Genomic DNA, 22,481 nt, shown 5'->3' with positions numbered 1-22,481 from the left:
CTGATGCAGTTACAGGAAAACTTCAGATCTGCTCTGCTACCGAATTTAGATTTGTATATCAAAGCAGTTTAAAGTAATTATCAGCCACTAGGCTTCTGTTTTACGAGGTGAAAGTGTGCCACGACCTTATGTGAGCCGGGAACCGAGGCTCCTTTTCAATCAGACCACACAGCATTCCAAGAAACTGTCGCTTGTCTGATCCACCTCTCCTTAGAGGTGATTAAAAAAATAGCTATTCAATTAGCATTTCGATAAGCATAATTTTCATTTTCATCTATTTTTTAATCGTTCGAAATAAAGAAGAAATAAATAATGACATCCAAACCCTACAGGATGGGGTCAGCTCCCTGCAGACAAATGTATTCATCAGCACTTCTTGTGCTGGACATGTTTGAATTAATTCAGGGAGCACAGGTTAGCAAATAGCAAGACATGTCCTCAGGTTATGACTGTGATCTTGAACCAAGCCCCTTAAGAGAAGAAACAACCATGCTGAAAAAGATCAGTGAAAAACAGAGCAGCCAGGATGACCCAAGGACCAAGAAAAGAAGTCTCGTATTCCCTGGCAAAACAATGATTTGGTGACTTCATGGCTCAATCGTTGTCATCACCAACACTGATATTTATTAAGCAGAGCATTGACAATAACCTCTCAGATCAATGATTGAGGCGCAGTAACAACTGTTTAATAATAGTATTAAATTCATTAATGTTAATAAAGACTACACAGAGTATAAACACACGCCACAGCTGCAAACATCATGGCACAGTTTAGCAGCAAAACTAAAAACTGTAGATGTGAAGTTGACAGGACAGAGGAAACTCTAAAGAGGAAACAGAATTCAACTTTTAGCTGCTGAAATAAACATTTTTAGACTGTGATGGAGCTCCAGATTTATCTGGAAGATGACTGCTCAATGTGCTTTGTGAGTAATTGGACAATGTTAGACCCACCCTTGTGTCTTCTGCTGGGAGAACACTGCAGGTGATATAATTATTTGGGGGAGAGGGTGCACAGCAGTGCCTGTGTGGTTTCCTGCTAGAAGCACATAGACTGCACTCTGTATTCTTCTTTTATGTATTTTTATTGAAGGGTTTTAAAACAGGATAGGATAAGATAATACTTTATTGATCCCCAGAGGGGAAATTCGGGCGTTGCAGCAGCACAGACAAGAAAGCTCAAAATACACATTAAACAGATTAGATAAATAAAAATAAAAACAGGGGGTATATGCAAAATGAATGATGAAGTTAACTATGCAGGGAGTTGAGACAGTATTTGTAGAGAATGAAAAGATAAAGTGAAAAGTGATGATTAAAGTGACTTGGTATGATAACTAGCAGCAAGTAATGTAAACAGCAGAGAAGAGAGGCAGTGTTGTACCACAGTAATGCAGAGTGCAGTTATATAATATAATGTAGTATAATATAATATAATATAGTGCAATATGAACAATATAGTGTAATATAATGAAATGTTATATAATATAGACTAATATAATAATATAATAAAATATATAGAATGTACAGTATTTATGTCTATATACATTGATGCTAAATAATAATAATAATAATAATAATAATAATAATAATAATAATACAATGTTAGTAATGATAATAATAATGAGGCAGGTCATGTGGGTAGTGTTTTATGGGGGTGAAGTTTAGTGTCAGGATGGACTGTTATTGTTGTCATAGGCTGCTGTTGTACAGTCTGATGGCAGTGGGCACAAAGGAGCTCCTGAAGCGCTCTGTTTTGCACCTGGGGGGGGATGAGGCGTTGGCTGAAGGAGCTGCCCATCTGCCACAGCTCACCATGTAGAGGGTGAGAGGGTGTCCTTCATCCTCCTCTCACCCACTGTCTCCAAACTGTCCAGATCAAGACCCACTACAGAGCAGGCCTTCCTCACCAGCTTGTTCAACAAGATTAAGATTAAGATTTAAGATTTACTTTTATTGATCCCCGCAAGGGGAAATTTCAGTTTTTACACTCTGTAAGTCATGAACACACACATAGGTTGAAATATACACACACATGCACATACAGGATCCTATGGATATGCACTATGCCACAATAATGACAGAAACAGGCACTACATACATATACATTAAGACTAGACTTAAAACATTCTGTTTTGATAAATCTTATAGTAAGGGCTGGCGCAGGTATAGATGAGCTCGTAGTTATGCTGCTATAGGCTTAGACTACCTGGGGAACTGGCATCTTGAGCTCTTATCTCTCCCTCTCTCTCTCTCTCTCTCTGTGCATTCAGATCACATTACTGAATGTCGCTATCTGTTAATCTTAGTTACTAAGCACATATTTTCCTGAGCGCTCATGTTCCAGTGTCCTCTGGATCGTTGGTGGACAGCCTGCCTCAAGTTTCAGTAGATGGCTGTTCATCATGAGGAAAACAACGTTTTTTCTTGCCACTGTAACTTTGCTAAATGTTGCTAAGTGCTATGCTCATGATGGATTAACACTGGGTCTTTGTAATATAGCAAAGAGTAAGGGCTTTTACCTGCTTTTTGTAAAGTGTCTCGAGATAAAAACTTGTTATGAATTTGCGCTATACAACAAAAGATTTATTTATTGATTGAAACAGCTACAGGATACCTCCTCAAATATTTAAGCATTTTGTCTGCTGGTCTAAAAGCATTGTGAAAAGTTAATCTGCACATCTGCTGTGAAAACAACAAGCAACGCTGCATATGCTGTGGTGGGTTTGTTGGGCTGCTTCTCTGCCATTTGACCGCCCTTTGAGGTTGTCTTCTCAGAACAGGCCTAACTATGAACTTCAACAGGATGTGAACAGAGGGGAGAGAAATACTAGCCTTCAGCAGGATCATTTCAGGGTGTGTTTGGTCATTTGCTCATTAGCAGTGCAGTTTTCTTTCTGTATTATGCCGTATTCCTTATAATTACATTGGTTCTTACGTATGCATTGTGCAGCACAGCTCCTCCATACTTTTAAAAATGTTGTTTTTATTGTGTTTAAAAGATGCAATTAAAGACATCTTAATACATGTGAAGGTATGTGAGGATTCAGTCACTGATAATGTGTGCAGGCTGCTGCTTAAACACTGCTCCCAGTTTAAGAGTAAACATGATTCAAGACCACAGTCTAACATCTCAACAATAGGCACCCCCACCCCTCCATCAGTCTTTTTTCTAAAGTAAGTTTCTATTTTAAAGATTCATAAAACAAAAACGTGTGATGTCATCCCTCTTGCCCTTTTAAAACACTAACACTTTAGAGCAGGTCGATGTTGACAGGCCTCAAACTGAGAGTGAGAGAACAAGTAAAGCCCCTCTGTGTTAACACCTCTGTTTGATGCCTGACCACAGCAGTGCTTAAGTTTCCATGTGTCATTTGTTTTTTTCAGCGCTGACTTTAAATGTCTGTTTCTGTCTAAGTGTTTGCATGCACAGCTCTGCACACAAAGGAAATAAGTGAGAATACTAGACATGATGAGCCTGGTAACACCACAAACCATGATGCATTGGTCTTGGTTTTAATTACTGCACATTTAAGAACCCTTTGGACAGCTCGCTTATTTCCTTTCTGTAAGGAGGTTTTTATAGTGATGAACCAGACTGCATTATGTTGCCTCACAAGGTCTCATGTTCATGTCTATTATCAATGTATCATCAGGTAACTCTCAGATTCTCCTGAATTCAGTCCCTCGGTCTGGTAGCTGATGAGGTGCCAGGTCATTCACTTCCGTAGCACTGCTGAAGTACCACTGAACAAGCCACTGAGCCACCTTAGGATACCTTCTTCTTATTATTATTCTCATTTAAAATGTTGTAATTTTCTTCCTCCAATGAGGGCATGAGACAAACATTTTGAGAACCACTGACTTAGTCTGTCCATCCAGTCTTGATGATCTGCAGTCAAAGCAGCAAAGCATAATATGCGGATTCAAGCTTACCAATTTTAACCACAGCAGCAGGCCATCCTCACCAACAAACCCAAGGAACCTACAAGACCTCTGAGCTCAGGAGCTCCCAGGAACATATGTGGTTGGTAACAAAGATTTACAGATAGTGACAGGCAGTAATATGATCTGTAAAATAGTCAATCAATCAATCAATTGTTATATAGTCAAATCACACAGAAACAACACACAAGATGCAAACACTTCTATGCATACAATAATGGTAAACATGAAAAAGGATGGTGACCTCCTGGAAGCACAGGAGAGGAGGAGGAGCTCTGTTGTGGAGCATAAAAAAACATGAACTATTTAAAAACATGCGAGCCCCAACACTCACAGATGAGGATGTCCGTCACACAAATTAAACTACTGACAAGGAAATCAAATCCATTGTTAAGTTAGAATGTTAAAAGTGTTAAAAATCCCAAACAGAGACACGTGAACAAGGTACAGTCTCAGTGATCATAGACTAGAAATTCAAACAGGCCGTCATAAGAGTTGGAAAACCTAGATGAGAGAGAATGTTTAAAAACTGTAAATTTGAACAAATAGAAACAGAGGTTCACTTTCTCGTCCTCTGCATCCATATGAAGCTGTTGTATGAAGTCGAAGTGAAACTTTAATCAATGTTTTTTATCTTTTCCATCACTTCCTGCGCTAAACCACAGAGTTGAGGTTAGCAGACCTTAACCTGATGTATCAACATGCAATTAATGAAAAAAAAAGCGTTCAACATATAAATGTGATGTTTTGTTCCATGTTGTCTTTTTCCTCACCCTTAATGTGAAAGTAAATTCTCTTGATATATGATCCAAACAAGGTGAAATAACATCTCATTAAGGGTTTATGTTTGTGTCCTAGAGAGCTTCACCATAAAAACATCAGCTTGGTCAACAGTGCAAAGTCAAAGATGCTCTGTAGGCAACCTTAACATCACATTTATTCATCTCTCGTGTTTTCAGCGTCTGAAACCCTCCATGAAACCAAAGCTCTCGCTGGTTTGGTTTCATGTGTTTAGGTTGGAAAGACTCAACATTTCCACTGTTGTGGCACACAGTAGCATAATCACAAGCCAATCACGTTGCTCTGACACTGATCCCTCCCACATGCAATGATTTAATTACAGTGAATCATTTTACCTCGCAGTCAAAACATCAGCCGAGTGGATTCACCAGAAAATGCTGTTTGTGCTTAATGTGCTGATGATGCTCAGAGGGGGACGTAAGTGTACTCTCAAATATTCCTACACATGTAAAGAACTAAAGTTTAACGTTGAAGAAGAGAGCATGCACAAGTCTGTCATCTCTTATATTTATGTGACAGAATGTCTTTTCAGGATGCATGAATCATCCGTCCTTTGATGAAAAGACTGCTGCAGTCGGAGACGAGGTTGAAATGAAGTGTAAGCTTGACTCTACAGGAAGCTATTTCTGGATCCGCCTCGGTTCTGGAAACTTTCCTGAATACTTAGGAAAAGCAAATGGCTTGGATGTGAAGAATTCACGCATTACAACTATGGAACAACGAGATAAGGGAGGAGAATTTATTCTGCGTATGAGAAAAGCAGAGCTGAGGGATACAGGATTTTATTATTGTATGAGAACAAATCAACGAAACTTGACTTTTCTGACAGGAACAAACCTGACAGTTAAAGGTGAGCTAATTATAATTTACACAATTTAGCTATTTGTAAAAGATTGTGTTGAGAGTTGACAGAATTACATTTAAAAATCAGATTTGAATCTCCCAGCAGCACAACCTGGAGACGCTGCAGTCCGTCCTCCTGATCCGGTCGGTCCGGGAGACTCAGAGAAGAAGCAAACCTGTCCAGGAGAACACAGTGCGTGCTGCTTCAGAGCCGGATCACATCAGTCTCATCCAAGATGGAATTTCACTCCAGAGAACAGTGTTAAAGGAAGTGAAAGGAACCCGGCTGGAGTCTCGATAAAGAAATGTATTTGCAGTGTCACTCAGAACTTCAGCTGTTCTGGTGAGGGGACTTACTTCTTTGCTGTGGACACATGTGAGGAGAAAACTTCTGGAAACAGATCAGACTCGGCCAAACAAGGTAAATGTTTCCTTGGTGTTTGAAATGATGAGTTCAGTGCCCTGACTTGTATTTACCTTAGTCTATGAAATAAGCCTTATTTTGGACAGTCGTCCAACCAAGACGAGCCTTTAGGTTCAGGTTCACTGACTTTATTGGTACCACTTAGGTTGCAGTGAGAATCACATATACTTCATAAAACACAGATGATACATAAAACAAATGCAAAGTGCAAATGCAAGGTACATTGGTAAAAGTGCAGCAGTGCATAAAGTGCAGTTTCTAATCGTACAATTTGATAAACAAGTTTATATGTAAAAGTTACTGATTGTAAAACAGTGTAACCCGTAACCCTAACCCAACAAATATATAATAATTTGATAAATAAATGAAGCATTAAAAAGCATGACATCAGCTTCCCAGCATGCTATCTCTGTCCCTCCATACAAGATCTTCATGAAATTACAACAACCACATCAAGCAGCAAAGAAGAAAAGCATCATACAGAGATATCCTTCGACTTGTTCTGCGTAATAACGGCTGCTGGGGGGTGCTGGTGGTGGAGTGGATGGTGTGCGTCCCCCCATGTGTTGGGGCTGTGGGCCTTCGGACAGCACACTGGGTTCGGGTCAGACCTGAGACTCCTTTCCCACGTGTCGTTTCCCTCTCTCTTTCTCTTTTCTTTTCAACTGTCCTGTCTCTACATTAAGGGGCACAAGGGGCCCAGAAAGAAATCTTTCAAGAAATAAAACAAGTTAGCTATTATTATTTAATTCTTTTTCAAACAAACTCTCCTGCACAGAAGATGGAAAATACAAAAAAAATTGTAAATAGCAACCAAAAAGAATATTGTGGATATCAATAAACAAATTAAGTTACTAATGAAGAATTTTCTTTTGGTTTTTAAGATGGCATGGCTGGTATGCACACGAGCACAGGTTTAAGTTAATCTTTATTTTCTCCTGATTTTGTATCCACTAACTGATCAACACTAAATGCATTAGGGCCTGTAATTGAGACCTGGCTTCATTTGTCAAAACATGCAGCTACAACAGGCTAGTTAAAGGGACGGGGCTTTAAACTGCAATGTTTAAAGCTTGATCCAAAGGCAACTGAAGTCTTTGATAGACGGCGTCCAGAGGGTGTTGAGTTGAGGCTGCAGTATGTCTATAACTCCCAATTTCCACATACTGTGTGCACGCCACAGTCTTCATTTGTTTCTGAATAGAAAGCCGACATTTTGTCGCAACTCGGAGACAAGTGTTCACATGGAACGCTAATTGTTCAGAATCTGCATACAATACAAATAGTGTCGTCCGCATAGAGATGGGCATGACAACCATTCAAAGAAGAAACAATATCGCTCATATACACAGTGAAAAGCATGGGGCCCGAGATTGAACCTTGTGGACAAGAGGACATTTCCCCCTTTACTACCTTTTCAAACAGTCCCCTGTGGTCTAAATGAAACATCTGTGCTGTGCTTTGGTCAAAATATAACATGAATCTGGGGCGCGCTGGCGGCGCAGTGGTTAGGGCACGCGTCCCATGTATTGAGACTCTCGTCTTGAGTGGGAGGCCCGGGTCCACCCATGGCCTCTCTCCGCATGTCATTCCCCGCTCTCTCTCCCTGGTTTCCGACTCTATCCACTGTCCTATCTCTGCATTAAAGGCACAAAAAGCCCAAATATAAATCTTTAAAATATAACATGAATCAAGCACCAGAGGAGGTTTGTGACCCTGTATAAACCAGCTCTCTCAGAACGCTCCGTTTTGGTGTGTGTGTCTCTTTAAATGCAATGAGCCCCCCCTGAGTTTTCCCCGTAGTCATCACTCCTCTGTAGAGAGAATAAAAATGTGCGGACCTGCTCAAAAGTTTTGTTCTAGTCTGGGGGTGGAGTCCATGGGTGGAGATACCAGCGGATTGGAGGTTATTTTTTTTTATCACAATCCCACTGTGACATCACAAGGAGAGCACATTAGAAACAGAGCATTTTTCTCTGTGTTGTAAGACTTATGCAGACCACAAACAAAGGACTGGATGGGTTTATTTCACATGTTGTGGGTCAGTAGACTCTCAGGTTACCCAAATATATGTTCAAAAACACTGAACAAGTGAATTTTTCACAGCATGTCCCCTTTACATGAGTCTTAATCACTGATTACTTACTTTGATTCTTTTGCTTATTTTTGTTCCAGCAGTGAAGGAGGACTCAAAGACAGACCACCTGTTCCTCCTCCTGTTATGTGCTGCTTTGGCTATATGCCTCGTAATTATCGCCTTTCTTATTTATTCGATAAGAAAGCTCAAGAATGCATCTTGTGGTTGTTGCAATGGTAAGCAGAGTCCCTAGTACATCAATCAATTAAACGATTAAAGACGAAACTCAGTCTGTGTTTTTATTTCATGATACAGCTGACGTCGCTCTGCAGGGACGAGCAGAAACAGCCAGTGGTGATCAGCAGAATCAGCAGGTAAGTAAAGCCGAGAGAAGATGTCATGTAAATTGTCAACGCTGCTATCCCCTAACAATCCTCTTTTTAATTATTTAAGGTGGATGAGGACTCGTTGATTTATTCCGCACCAACCTTCACGAGCAGGAAATCTGGCAGAGCACGAACAAGAGATGTACAAACCGAGGAGAAAGAGAGCATCTATGCCCACGTCAGGGTTGTCGAGGGGAAATGAAACTCTAAAAAAAATATTTACGATTTCGCTATGGACTGCTTGTGCCGTTTTTTGTCCGCGCTCTTTGGGGGGAATATTTGATTTGCAGGAGAAAGATGAGAATAGGCTTCCTTTTTGAATAACTTAAAGACGTGTTTTACTGCATTCATTTACATTTTTGTTGGGAAAATGAAACCCAATGATTCAAAATATCTGTTTTGTTTTCAGCAATAGACCCACAGCATAGAGAGCTCGTGTCCATGACAGCTTGTTTCACTGAGATGTGTTCACAGAGGTTAATACTAAGTGTTAATATGTTACCTTCTTCCATCGCCCACGTCTACATATTTGTCACAAATGTTTACATTAAAATATGTTGATTAATTAAAGATTAACTAAACCCATGTTATATACATTTTATTGTTGAGTACTTGCATTACCTCAAATTTTTCCAAAAGTTATCAAAGCCAGGGAATCTGTAATTTTATAGTTGACATGGTCCGTGTCTTTTAGGCGACCGCCATGACAGACACGAAATGTTTATCGTTGTCAAGGAAACACCAGATGTTACGCCAAAGACCGCTGCATAAGCTAGCGGGAGCTGCAACTGAAAGCTGTCGTACTGTTGCTGTATGTGCTGCAGTGATAAAAACGTCATGTAAATTAAACTCAGATACATCATTGGAAAAACATATTCTCTTTTTCAGGTCGGTTTACTACGATCAACACAGAGTTCATTTTCACCAGGGGGGAGGGGAAGGGGGAGTAGCAGAGAGAATCATTCCCATGATTCCCCGCCGGCTTCGACATTATCTTTTCTTATTGTTTTGATTGAGAGCCCCCTGGTGGCGGATTTTACATACTGTGCGTTTAACAGCACTATGTGCAGTTAACGACCTTTGGTCGGTGCCAAAATGGACCAACTAATTTCCTACATATTGTTGCTTTAAACAACTGGGCCTTGTGGATGAAAAGTTTGAATTTGAAGATATATACTTTATTCTTCCCTCAGGTAAATTCTGGTGTTTACACTCTGTTATTGAGAGACAAACATAGGCCTAAATGACACACATGCACAAACAGGACCTGTGGACATGCACTAGTGGAGAGATGTCAGACACACTGCTATGCAGGGAGCGCACCAAATGCAAATGCTCATTAGCTCTGGTTCATGTAAGGTCAGTCTAAAAGGGAGCATTAGTTCAGCCTGACTTTTAAGACCTCTGAAGGATAACGATTTAAGAATCCTGTTCTTTAAATAAGCCACCCTGTTTATCTTCCAATATGTAAAAGATGTGAAGTATCACAGATGAGAACTGGAAACAGCAACTGCTGCTTCAAAGGAAGAAGCAATCACCAAGGGAAGGAAAGTGTGCAAAGGTCACAATCTCTCGTCTTTGGCTAAAAATGATGTAAGAGCTGTAATATGCTTCGCCAAGACCAGGCTGACACCTACATGACAGGATGTTCACTTTTTGTATGTATTCTGTGGTAACCAATCAGATCCATTTGACTGGTTTGACACATGAGCTTCATTTCCTTCACTTGCTGATGAACCAACACATTATCAAAGAAGAGACCGAGTCAAGATGAAGCTGTTTTGGGTTACTCTGCTTCTTTTTCAGCGAGGATGTAAGTAATCGTTTTCTCATTCTCAGCACGCCAACTGGAACCATCAGCAAGAATACACATCGTTCTCTGTATTTAATTGATGTGTTTTGATTCATCCAGGCACACATGTTCCAGTGACCACGGTTCAACTCGGTGAACCTGCGACCTTAAAATGTGCTCTGCCCAAAATCGAGATCAGCCACCGAGAACTGAGCTGGTACAAGCAGAGCAACGGGGATACTCTGACGTTAATGGTGACTGTGCGGAAAGCTATAAAACCCATCTTCTCACCAGAGTTCTCAGAGTCAAGATTTGAGGTCAAATATGACCGCGACTCCAACAACCTGACCATCCTGAGAACGAGTGAAGAGGACGAGGGAATGTATCACTGTGCGGTCACTGAGTGGATCAGCAAAACTGAATGGAGCGGAACTTATTTGGTCGTCAAAGGTAACCATGTGATATATTTTTACACGTTTTACACGTTCAGAAGACGCTGATCTAAATCTGTGCTATATAGATGTGAAAAAATCTGCCCCTAATTATCTTATATTGACATCCAATATCACCTTCAGCAGCTGCAGCCCTGTTCATAAATATCAAATATGAAATCCAGTTTCCGAACTTTAACCCTTTAATAACACAAAACCTGATTTGAGAATACTAACAATGTGCACATGACAGGATCAGCAGAGAGATAATAAATGTGCTAAATGTAGCTTTACAATATTTTTATAGTTTGTTAAAACCATTCTGTATGTGAAATATACTCATTTGTCTTAACTGGAGTTCCATCGATGTTCGAGTGGTCATAACTCGGATAAACCAGCTCCACATTTACTCCATTTCAGTGCCAATCTGCCGAGTTTGAGTACAGTCAACCTTTTCTGCTGATCCTCATTTTAAACTCACATTAGTGTTACAATGCTGGATGCCCAAAGTAAACATGGGTAAAGTTTCAGATCAAGCATCTACATAAGCCGCTGAAACCTCTTACATTTACTCTCTTCTCCAAGCAATGGAGAACAGCCCTCCCCTTGCAGCCCTGCAGTGTTCTGCCCCCTAGAAGTCTTATAGAGAGCTGGCCAATCAGAAGAGAGTGGGCACTTGGGGAGGGGGACCTTAAAGAGACAGCAGCTGAAATGAAGCGTAAAGGCAGAGGCCCAATTCGAGGCTTGTTGTTTCCGTTACTTTATTACTTCAAACAGCAGGTGTGTGGTCTCATGGTCTCGCTGAATCGTCTCGTGTGTCAGAGGATTATGAAATGAAAAATGAGTCGAGACTGTCCTCATGTCTGTGGTCTCTCAGCTTTTTTATAATTAGATCAGATTTGAAAATATTCTGGTATAAAGTCAGCTCTATGCCATCAGAGCAGACCTTTTTTTTTCTACATGAAACAACGTTTTTCTGTTTTGACCTCCTGGTCTGTTGGTTTCATGCAGGAAACACTGAGAGGACAACAGAGCTGAGAGTCGTTCAGGAGCCGACAGTCTCTGATCAGCTCCGTCCAGGAGACTTGATGTCTCTGCAGTGTTCAGTCCTCTCTGACCCGGACAGTAAAACGTGTCCCGGAGGTCACAGCGTGGTGTGGTTCAGAGCCGGATCACATGAATCTCGTCCAGACATCATCTACACTGCTGGAAACAGACGTGATGGATGTGAGGAGAGATCTGCCTCTCAGAAAAGCTGTGTTCATCACTTCTCTAAGAACATCAGCTCCTCTGATGCTGGGACTTACTACTGTGCTGTGGACACATGTGGACGCCTTTTATTTGGAGATGGGACCAAAGTGGACGTTGAAGATAACAGTATCAGTAAAACAGATTCAAGTGCCTAATTATGGCTTCATGGATAAATTGCATTTAACAATTTAATTTTAAAATCTTGTAATCAGGACGTTTTCTTCTAATTCTGTTTCAGGGAAGTTTTCACTGAAGGAAACCACAGTTACTTTTCTGCTCTGTGCTGCCTTGGCCCTCACGCTCATCGTTATAGCCTTCCTTATTCATGCCATCAAGACAAACAACAACGGTAATAAAGATTACTCTTGTTTCATTTTGATAAAATAATGTTTGATTTAAATGTTTCCTTATCTTTTTTTTGTCTCTCTCCTAATTTCAGCATCTGATGCTTTGGGAGAAAACTGTGATGTTTGGAGAAGACAGATGTTGGAGAGTTTAAAGGTAAGATTAAAGTTTATAAAACTACTGTTCTGACTTTATATTCATGTTGATTGTTCTCATCTCCTTCACTGTGTTGTTACAGAGAGATCAGGTTTATTCTGCCGTCGTCTTTACCGTGATGAAATCAAAGAAAGGAGCAAAAGCAGCGGAGAAAGAGGATCTACGCTGCTGTGAAGGCTTTTGAGATGGATCAGTGATTCAATAGGGTCTGCTTTTTAGCACTTAGTTCTGCATGGTCTACATAACAGTCGTCTTAAGATTCAAAGGGTGTAATGGCCTGTTTGATTGTTCTCAACATTTTATAAAGCATTCTGATTCACAATGTGCTGCAACATTTTAAAGACACACTTCTTCCTAAAAGTAGACAGCAGAGTATTTTCTGTGGTAGATCCAAATAGATGAATGTACTCTTAATTAGGGGTTGCACCTTCTTATTTGTTCTCTACTCCCACACGTCCTGTGCTGGGTTGCAGGAGGTCGAGAGACGCTGTTTAGATTGTTTTTTACAGTGTTTTTACTTGTTTGTCTTCAGTGTACATTACATAGACTGTAAAATATTACTTCACAAAGCACGGAGGGATGTCACCCGTCTGTTCCTGCAGGGGGCGCTGGAGTCCCATCGATGGCGGTCTCCATGCTGGAAATGCTGTCTCAGTCTAACTTTCAGTCAACCTAACGACAGGCTGAGAGCTGGAGCTGAGGCGGGTTTTAAACCTCCTGACAAACCGTTACACCGCGCCCACCTGTCAATCAGGTCAGCGACACGCCTTATTGTGAATAACTCTTATCCTTCATCAAATCAAAACTGATGAGTCATCAAAACATTCACCCCCCGTACAGTGTGTGTCCATCCAGACATGAGCTAATCACACCTATTTGGTTTTTTGAACCAGGCTGTAAACATGTTCATCTCTGCTGTAAAAACAGGCTTTTTAGAATGGGTGTGTATGTGACTTCCTGTGTTCCTGCAGCCAGCCTCTAGTGGACACTCCAGGAACTGCAGGATTTTATACTTCAGCATCAGCTTCATTTTTTTAACACCAGAGGATACCGCTTGGTGCAGCCTCAAACTGTTCAAGAGGTCGCAGGGTTAAAAGACGGCAGAGGTTGTTATAAAATGATTTAATGTTTAATTTGAAGATGATCTGAAGCTTAAACTCTGTAAATAAATAAACATATGTTTCAATAACTTGTGGAAGATCAGATCATTCCGTGTGTGTGTGTGTGTGTGTGTGTGTGTGTGTGTGTGTGTGTGTGTGTGTGTGTGTGATAAGTAAATCTTCTTGCTGATACAGTCCTTGATATTATTGCATGCTGACAGGTCTCATCTGATTGCAGGTTAAACATTCTGTATTTTCTTTTATACTGCTTGTGATTTTTTTTCATGATTATTTTGTTAAAAAAAGATGTTGAAATGTGGATTAAATTAAAGTTAAATCCTCTATTATTTAAAATACTGAAAGGATCTGCAGTAAACAAGCACTCATGAGGTGAAAGCCTGGTCCTGGTGGAAATCAAGAAGAGAGAGAGTAGGGTATGACATGCGGGAAAGAAGCCACAGGTTCGGAATCGAGCCTGGTCCGCCCGCTTGGAGGACCATGGCCTCTATACATGGGACACGCGCACTAACCGCTGCCCCACCTGCTCCCCACTTTTTTGTATTTTGTATTTTAAACGAGTGTCAAAGTTGGAATTCAGACTTCAGAGGGGCATTCCTGATGACGTATCAGTAACTCGGAGTTTCCGACTTCCTAGATCAAATTGAACGCACCATCTGTAGTCAGAAGACTAGAAAAGGTTATACGACCTCAAGTCTTACACTTCCTGGTCAATTCGTCATACGTCATTTCCTTCCTTGTGTCCCTGAGCCTCGAATGGTCTTTGTGAACTTCTGTGTTTTAGTTCCCTGTGTTCGGATTTTGATGGACTTTGTTTGTACCTTTGCAGAGTAAGTTTAGTATTTGCATTTTGCCTTTTTGTAAAAATTAAATCTTTAGTTTTCGTATCTGCAATTTGGTCCCACTCTTTGTTTTTCCAGGAACTGTCAGTCTATGGCGAATTTGCACCACGTTTTTTAAAAAAGGCTTTAAATATCAGAATGATGGTATTTAATACAGTTGGAGTTTTATATAGTCAAATTTGGTTGTAATAATAATACTTATCCTAAATTAATTATGAATATAAATTAAAAATATTATTAACCAAGTTTAATTGATTTGGGGCACCACTCTGAGATCAGAGAACAAATAACCAAATATCCCCAACATCAGTCTCAAATTATTTAATTAATTACTAATATAATTAATAATTAATTTTCTTTATTTAATAAATTGAAGGCGTGGAATCCGTACACAAGCCTTCGCACACAGCTTGTATCACAATGCAAATGCACCAGCAATCACAAACAAGTGCTCTTTAAATTATAAGAGTTTATTTAACAAAGCCACATCAAGTCAATCAATGCACACAGATGCAGATGAGTTTTGATGGCGGCGACAGTCCCTTACGGCAAGAGTGGCGTTGATGTGTTCTCCATTCGAGTGGGAAGACGTACGTTGATGTCCTTTTCGTCGAAGGGTAGTCATGATGTCATGGACACTCCTGGAAGTTGTCTTCCAGATCAGCCTGAGTTTTTCTCGTGTGGATGCATCAGGTAAATCACAGAGGCACAGGTTGATCTCTCCGAGGTACTCATCGATGCAACAGTTATCTGGATCAAACCGCTCTATATCCTTTGCCATAGATTCCATGAGCCTTGTGGGCATTCTTTGAAATCTGGGTAATAAGGCTCATTGCAAGTCTTCTGATGATTTGATATTCCTCAGCTGGGGCTGAGAAGTCACCCCATTTCCCATGTGGTGATTCAAACCTGTGAAGGTGTGAAAAGATGTCACAGTTGGAGCATTTTCCAAAAACTATCTCGCCCACCAACAAAATCAACTAACCCCTAACCCACCCACAACACTCACTCGCCAGCCCTCAAAACCAACTGGGCAACCCACAAAAGCTAGTGACCCACCCAAGAAAAACAACTAGCCCACCAACAAAACCAACTGACCCACCCAAAAAAAACAACTAGCCCACCCACAAAACCAACTGGCCCACCAACAAAACAAACTAGCCCACCAACAAAACCAACTGGCCCACCCACAAAACAAACTGGCCCACCAACAAAACCAACTGGCCCACCCACAAAACCAACTGGCCCACCAACAAAAACAACTAGCCCACCCACAAAACCAACTGGCCCACCCACAAAACAAACTAGCCCACCAACAAAACAAACTAGCCCACCAACAAAACCAACTGGCCCACCCACAAAACCAACTGGCCCACCAACAAAAACAACTAGCCCACCCACAAAACCAACTGGCCCACCCACAAAACAAACTAGCCCACCCACAAAACAAACTAGCCCACCAACAAAACCAACTGGCCCACCCACAAAACAAACTAGCCCACCAACAAAACAAACTAGCCCACCAACAAAACCAACTGGCCCACCAACAAAACAAACTGGCCCACCAACAAAAACAACTAGCCCACCAACAAAACCAACTGGCCCACCCACAAAACAAACTAGCCCACCAACAAAACAAACTAGCCCACCAACAAAACCAACTGGCCCACCAACAAAACAAACTAGCCCACCAACAAAAACAACTAGCCCACCACAAAACCAACTGGCCCACCAACAAAACAAACTAGCCCACCAACAAAAACAACTAGCCCACCCACAAAACCAACTGGCCCACCAACAAAACAAACTAGCCCACCAACAAAACCCACTGACCCACCAACAAAAGCTAGTCACCCACCCAAGAAACAAACTAGCCCACCAACAAAAACAACTAGCCCACCCATAAAACAAACTAGCCCACCAACAAAAACAACTAGCCCACCAACAAAAACAACTAGCCCACCCACAAAACCAACTAGCCAACCCACAAAACCAACTAGCCTACCGCCAAAATCAACTGACCCACCCAAGAAACAAACTACTTTTTAAGTACTTCAAAATTTGTATGCACAATCCTGCACAGTCTAACTTGCAGATATACATTAACCGTTTAGTTCTTTGCAAGTAAGGCAGAGTGCTTTACCTTCCTGAGCACCTAACGTATGAAATATATGTGCAAAGTTTTTATTTACAATTAAAGTACAAACAAAAGAAAGTATGCTACACTGATTTGTAAAGAAAACTACTAGCCTTGTAAAAATAAAAACCTAACGATTGCTTTAAACATAATTCCCGCCCTTGACAGGGCAAATATTTAAGGATTTTTGAGGTGGCCAATGATATTTCTATGTCTCTGCCCTTAGACACGCCTCTGATTCTGATATTTAAAGCACAATCAAGAACAAATCTCCGTCGGCTGGGAAGTGCAAAACAAGCTTATAATGTGTAAAAAACATTTCAAAACTTGAGGACAAATTTACACTTTGAAGAAAAAAGAATCGCCTCAAACTCTAATAAAGTAGCACAACATGGGGGCGCTTGATAGCCTAGTGTTTGTGTTGTACGCCCCATGAACAGAGGCAATAGCTCTCATCACAGCGGCCGTGGGTTTGAGTCCAGCCTCGGCCCTTTGCTTCATGTCATCCCTCACTCTCTCCTCCCAGCATTTCCTGTCTTTCCTCAGCTGTCCTATGAAAAAAGGCAAAAGGCCCCAAAAAATATCATTGAAAAAATAAGGAGCACAACATGATATGAAAATGGAAAGACATAGTTTATTGTGAAAAAGTGAGATTCAATAGAAATACAATTTGTTTTGTCTAATTTCTTGTCTAATCTCCAATCTGGTTATACCGCCGTTGTTGTTTGTTGTCTCTACCGTCGTGACTCTGTCAGTTCTGTCTCGTGTCATTTGCTGCCGGTACTTATGAAAAAAAAAGAAACAGGCAGAGACCTGTGTGGTAGGAAATGCTCTTTGATTGCATGTTGAGATAACCAATCAGGTGCGTGTGCAGGAGTGACTTTGATGACCTCGTCACCATCGTCACTTACAAAGTAACTGAGGAGCCTCCTCACATGAGACAGTGTCAAGATGATGGTGCTGTGGATCACACTGCTTCTCCTCCATCAGGCGTGTGAGTGATGAAACTTAATGACTAAATACTTTCTCATGTATGTAAGAGGAAGAGGTGATTCATGGGAAGTCTAATCGTGATAATTGTTGTTGATTGTTTCAATTATTGTCTCTTGTGCTTTTATCTAGATACGCTTCCTCCGGTGACCACAGTTGGACTTGGGGAACCTGTGACTTTAACATGTGTTTCACCTGATATCAAAAACCAGAGAGTCTTCTGGTACAAGCAGAGCGCCGGGGAAAGGCTGAAATTAATGGTGACACTGATGAGTTATTCAAAACCTCGATTTGAAACAGAGTTCTCTTCTTCATTATTCGATGCTAACATTTCTGAAAATATGAGCAATCTGACCATTTTGACGACGACTCAAGAAGACGAGGGAATGTATCACTGTGCAGTCATGGAGTCTGGGTTTAAGATTAGCTGGAGTGGAACCTATGTGTCATTAAAAGGTACGTAATAACTGCATCCACTGAAAGAAACATCGTACTAATGTCTCTCAATAGTTAAAAAACGTTATTTAGTGTCAACAAACTATTTTTCTATATTTGTCAAATAAAACAATATATCTTTAAAATTCTTCTGGTTTGTTACTCGTCTTTGTCAAGGTGATGATTTCACTCAGGATATAATAACACTTTTAAAAACGTTCTCATCCTTACATCTTATCATGCCAGAGCTTTATAAATTATGCTGATACTATTTGTCACATTAGAACTTCTTAACATTTGCAGGAAACACTGAGAGGACAACAGAGCTGAGAGTCGTTCAGGAGCCGACAGTCTCTGATCAGCTCCGTCCAGGAGACTTGATGTCTCTGCAGTGTTCAGTCCTCTCTGACCCGGACAGTAAAACGTGTCCCGGAGGTCACAGCGTGTTGTGGTTCAGAGCCGGATCACATGAATCTCGTCCAGACATCATCTACACTGCTGGAAACAGACGTGATGGATGTGAGGAGAGATCTGCCTCTCAGAAAAGCTGTGTTCATCACTTCTCTAAGAACATCAGCTCCTCTGATGCTGGGACTTACTACTGTGCTGTGGACACATGTGGACGCCTTTTATTTGGAGATGGGACCAAAGTGGACGTTGAAGATAACAGTATCAGTAAAACAGATTCAAGTGCCTAATTATGGCTTCATGGATAAATTGCATTTAACAATTTAATTTTAAAATCTTGTAATCAGGACGTTTTCTTCTAATTCTGTTTCAGGGAAGTTTTCACTGAAGGAAACCACAGTTACTTTTCTGCTCTGTGCTGCCTTGGCCCTCACGCTCATCGTTATAGCCTTCCTTATTCATGCCATCAAGACAAACAACAACGGTAATAAAGATTACTCTTGTTTCATTTTGATAAAATAATGTTTGATTCAAATGTTTCCTAATCTTTTTTTTGTCTCTCTCCTAATTTCAGCATCTGATGCTTTGGGAGAAAACTGTGATGTTTGGAGAAGACAGATGTTGGAGAGTTTAAAGGTAAGATTAAAGTTTATAAAACTACTGTTCTGACTTTATATTCATGTTGATTGTTCTCATCTCCTTCACTGTGTTGTTACAGAGAGATCAGGTTTATTCTGCCGTCGTCTTTACCGTGATGAAATCAAAGAAAGGAGCAAAAGCAGCGGAGAAAGAGAGGATCTACGCCGCTGTGAAGGCTTTTGAGATGGATCAGTGATTCAATAGGGTCTGCTTTTTAGCACTTAGTTCTGCATGGTCTACATAACAGTCGTCTTAAGATTCAAAGGGTGTAATGGCCTGTTTGATTGTTCTCAACATTTTATAAAGCATTCTGATTCACAATGTGTTGCAACATTTTAAAGACACACTTCTTCCTAAAAGTAGACAGCAGAGTATTTTCTGTGGTAGATCCAAATAGATGAATGTACTCTTAATTAGGGGTTGCACCTTCTTATTTGTTCTCTACTCCCACACGTCCTGTGCTGGGTTGCAGGAGGTCGAGAGACGCTGTTTAGATTGTTTTTTACAGTGTTTTTACTTGTTTGTCTTCAGTGTACATTACATAGACTGTAAATATTACTTCACAAAGCACGGAGGGATGTCACCTGTCTGTTCCTGCAGGGGGCGCTGGAGTCCCATCGATGGCGGTCTCCATGCTGGAAATGCTGTCTCAGTCTAACTTTCAGTCAACCTAACGACAGGCTGAGAGCTGGAGCTGAGGCGGGTTTTAAACCTCCTGACAAACCGTTACACCGCGCCCACCTGTCAATCAGGTCAGCTACACGCCTTATTGTGAATAACTCTTATCCTTCATCAAATCAAAACTGATGAGTCATCAAAACATTCACCCCCCGTACAGTGTGTGTCCATGGAGACATGAGCTAATCACACCTATTTGGTTTTTTGAACCAGGCTGTAAACATGTTCATCTCTGCTGTAAAAACAGGCTTTTTAGAATGGGTGTGTATGTGACTTCCTGTGTTCCTGCAGCCAGCCTCTAGTGGACACTCCAGGAACTGCAGGATTTTATACTTCAGCATCAGCTTCATTTTTTAACACCAGAGGATACCGCTTGGTGCAGCCTCAAACTGTTCAAGAGGTCGCAGGGTTAAAAGACGGCAGAGGTTGTTATAAAATGATTTAATGTTTAATTTGAAGATGATCTGAAGCTTAAACTCTGTAAATAAATAAACATATGTTTCAATAACTTGTGGAAGATCAGATCATTCCGTGTGTGTGTGTGTGTGTGTGTGTGTGTGTGTGTGTGTGTGTGTGTGTGTGTGTGTGTGTGTGATAAGTAAATCTTCTTGCTGATACAGTCCTTGATATTATTGCATGCTGACAGGTCTCATCTGATTGCAGGTTAAACATTCTGTATTTTCTTTTATACTGCTTGTGATTTTTTTTCATGATTATTTTGTTAAAAAAAGATGTTGAAATGTGGATTAAATTAAAGTTAAATCCTCTATTATTTAAAATACTGAAAGGATCTGCAGTAAACAAGCACTCATGAGGTGAAAGCCTGGTCCTGGTGGAAATCAAGAAGAGAGAGAGTAGGGTATGACATGCGGGAAAGAAGCCACAGGTTCGGAATCGAGCCTGGTCCGCCCGCTTGGAGGACCATGGCCTCTATACATGGGACACGCGCACTAACCACTGCCCCACCTGCTCCCCACTTTTTTGTATTTTGTATTTTAAACGAGTGTCAAAGTTGGAATTCAGACTTCAGAGGGGCATTCCTGATGACGTATCAGTAACTCGGAGTTTCCGACTTCCTAGATCAAATTGAACGCACCATCTGTAGTCAGAAGACTAGAAAAGGTTATACGACCTCAAGTCTTACACTTCCTGGTCAATTCGTCATACGTCATTTCCTTCCTTGTGTCCCTGAGCCTCGAATGGTCTTTGTGAACTTCTGTGTTTTAGTTCCCTGTGTTCGGATTTTGATGGACTTTGTTTGTACCTTTGCAGAGTAAGTTTAGTATTTGCATTTTGCCTTTTTGTAAAAATTAAATCTTTAGTTTTCGTATCTGCAATTTGGTCCCACTCTTTGTTTTTCCAGGAACTGTCAGTCTATGGCGAATTTGCACCACGTTTTTTAAAAAAGGCTTTAAATATCAGAATGATGGTATTTAATACAGTTGGAGTTTTATATAGTCAAATTTGGTTGTAATAATAATACTTATCCTAAATTAATTATGAATATAAATTAAAAATATTATTAACCAAGTTTAATTGATTTGGGGCACCACTCTGAGATCAGAGAACAAATAACCAAATATCCCCAACATCAGTCTCAAATTATTTAATTAATTACTAATAGAATTAATAATTAATTATCTTTATTTAATAAATTGAAGGCGTGGAATCCGTACACAAGCCTTCGCACACAGCTTGTATCACAATGCAAATACACCAGCAATCACAAACAAGTGCTCTTTAAATTATAAAAGAGTTTATTTAACAAAGCCACATCAAGTCAATCAATGCACACAGATGCAGATGAGTTTTGATGGCGGCGACAGTCCCTTACGGCAAGAGTGGCGTTGATGTGTTCTCCATTCGAGTGGGAAGACGTACGTTGATGTCCTTTTCGTCGCAGGGTAGTCATGATGTCATGGACACTCCTGGAAGTTGTCTTCCAGATCAGCCTGAGTTTTTCTCGTGTGGATGCATCAGGTAAATCACATAGGCACAGGTTGATCTCTCCGAGGTACTCATCGATGCAGCAGTTATCTGGATCAAACCGCTCTATATCCTTTGCCATAGATTCCATGAACCTTGTGCGCATTCTTTGAAATCTGGGTAATAAGGCTCATTGCAAGTCTTCTGATGTTTCGATATTCCTCAGCTGGGGGCTGAGAAGTCACCCCATTTCCCATGTGGTGATTCAAACCTGTGAAGGTGTGAAAAGATGTCACAGTTGGGGCATTTTCCAAAAACTATCTCGCCCACCAACAAAATCAACTAACCCCTAACCCACCCACAACACTCACTCGCCAGCCCTCAAAACCAACTGGGCAACCCACAAAAGCTAGTGACCCACCCAAGAAAAACAACTAGCCCACCAACAAAACCAACTGACCCACCCAAAAAAAACAACTAGCCCACCAACAAAACCAACTGACCCACCCAAAAAAAACAACTAGCCCACCCACAAAACCAACTGGCCCACCAACAAAACAAACTAGCCCACCAACAAAACCAACTGGCCCACCAACAAAACAAACTAGCCCACCAACAAAACCAACTGGCCCACCCACAAAACAAACTAGCCCACCAACAAAAACAAACTAGCCCACCCACAAAACCAACTGGCCCACCAACAAAACAAACTAGCCCACCAACAAAAACAACTAGCCCACCCACAAAACCAACTGGCCCACCAACAAAACAAACTAGCCCACCAACAAAACCAACTGACCCACCCACAAAACAAACTAGCCCACCAACAAAACCAACTGACCCACCCAAGAAACAAA

At 40.9% G+C, this 22,481-nt stretch overlaps 2 protein-coding genes across 4 annotated transcripts; both read left to right on the top strand.

The window, feature by feature from the left end:
* The first annotated feature begins 5,071 nt into the window (after positions 1 to 5,071).
* LOC110004062 (uncharacterized) lies at positions 5,072 to 13,640 on the top strand. Its single transcript, XM_065959069.1, has 12 exons — positions 5,072 to 5,163; positions 5,279 to 5,596; positions 5,678 to 6,010; positions 8,189 to 8,326; positions 8,406 to 8,464; positions 8,544 to 8,673; positions 10,188 to 10,289; positions 10,389 to 10,718; positions 11,711 to 12,082; positions 12,189 to 12,299; positions 12,390 to 12,451; positions 12,534 to 13,640. The coding sequence occupies exons 1-12, from the start codon at positions 5,121 to 5,123 to the stop codon at positions 12,633 to 12,635; spliced, it is 2,100 nt and encodes a 699-aa protein (XP_065815141.1). The 5' UTR covers positions 5,072 to 5,120; the 3' UTR covers positions 12,636 to 13,640.
* A 3,859-nt stretch (positions 13,641 to 17,499) lies between these two features.
* On the top strand, positions 17,500 to 20,974 carry LOC109975741 (signal-regulatory protein beta-2-like). 3 transcript variants are annotated; one of them, XM_020625999.3, is made up of 6 exons: positions 17,500 to 17,542; positions 17,671 to 17,994; positions 18,277 to 18,648; positions 18,755 to 18,865; positions 18,956 to 19,017; positions 19,100 to 20,974. In XM_020625999.3, the coding sequence occupies exons 1-6, from the start codon at positions 17,500 to 17,502 to the stop codon at positions 19,214 to 19,216; spliced, it is 1,029 nt and encodes a 342-aa protein (XP_020481655.2). In that variant the 3' UTR covers positions 19,217 to 20,974. The 3 variants fall into 3 exon arrangements, 2 of the variants coding, with proteins under 2 accessions (XP_020481655.2, XP_065815209.1); XR_010666954.1 differs by having other exon boundaries at positions 17,528 to 17,994; positions 19,100 to 19,772; positions 19,990 to 20,974; XM_065959137.1 differs by having other exon boundaries at positions 17,528 to 17,994; positions 19,100 to 20,973.
* Positions 20,975 to 22,481: the final 1,507 nt, after the last annotated feature.

Source organism: Labrus bergylta, chromosome 9, assembly GCF_963930695.1.
Source record: "Labrus bergylta chromosome 9, fLabBer1.1, whole genome shotgun sequence".
In the NCBI taxonomy this organism is placed as follows: Eukaryota; Metazoa; Chordata; class Actinopteri; order Labriformes; family Labridae; genus Labrus; species Labrus bergylta.
The sequence above is the reverse complement of the archived record's forward strand: the minus strand, read 5'-3'. Positions and strand labels throughout refer to the sequence as shown.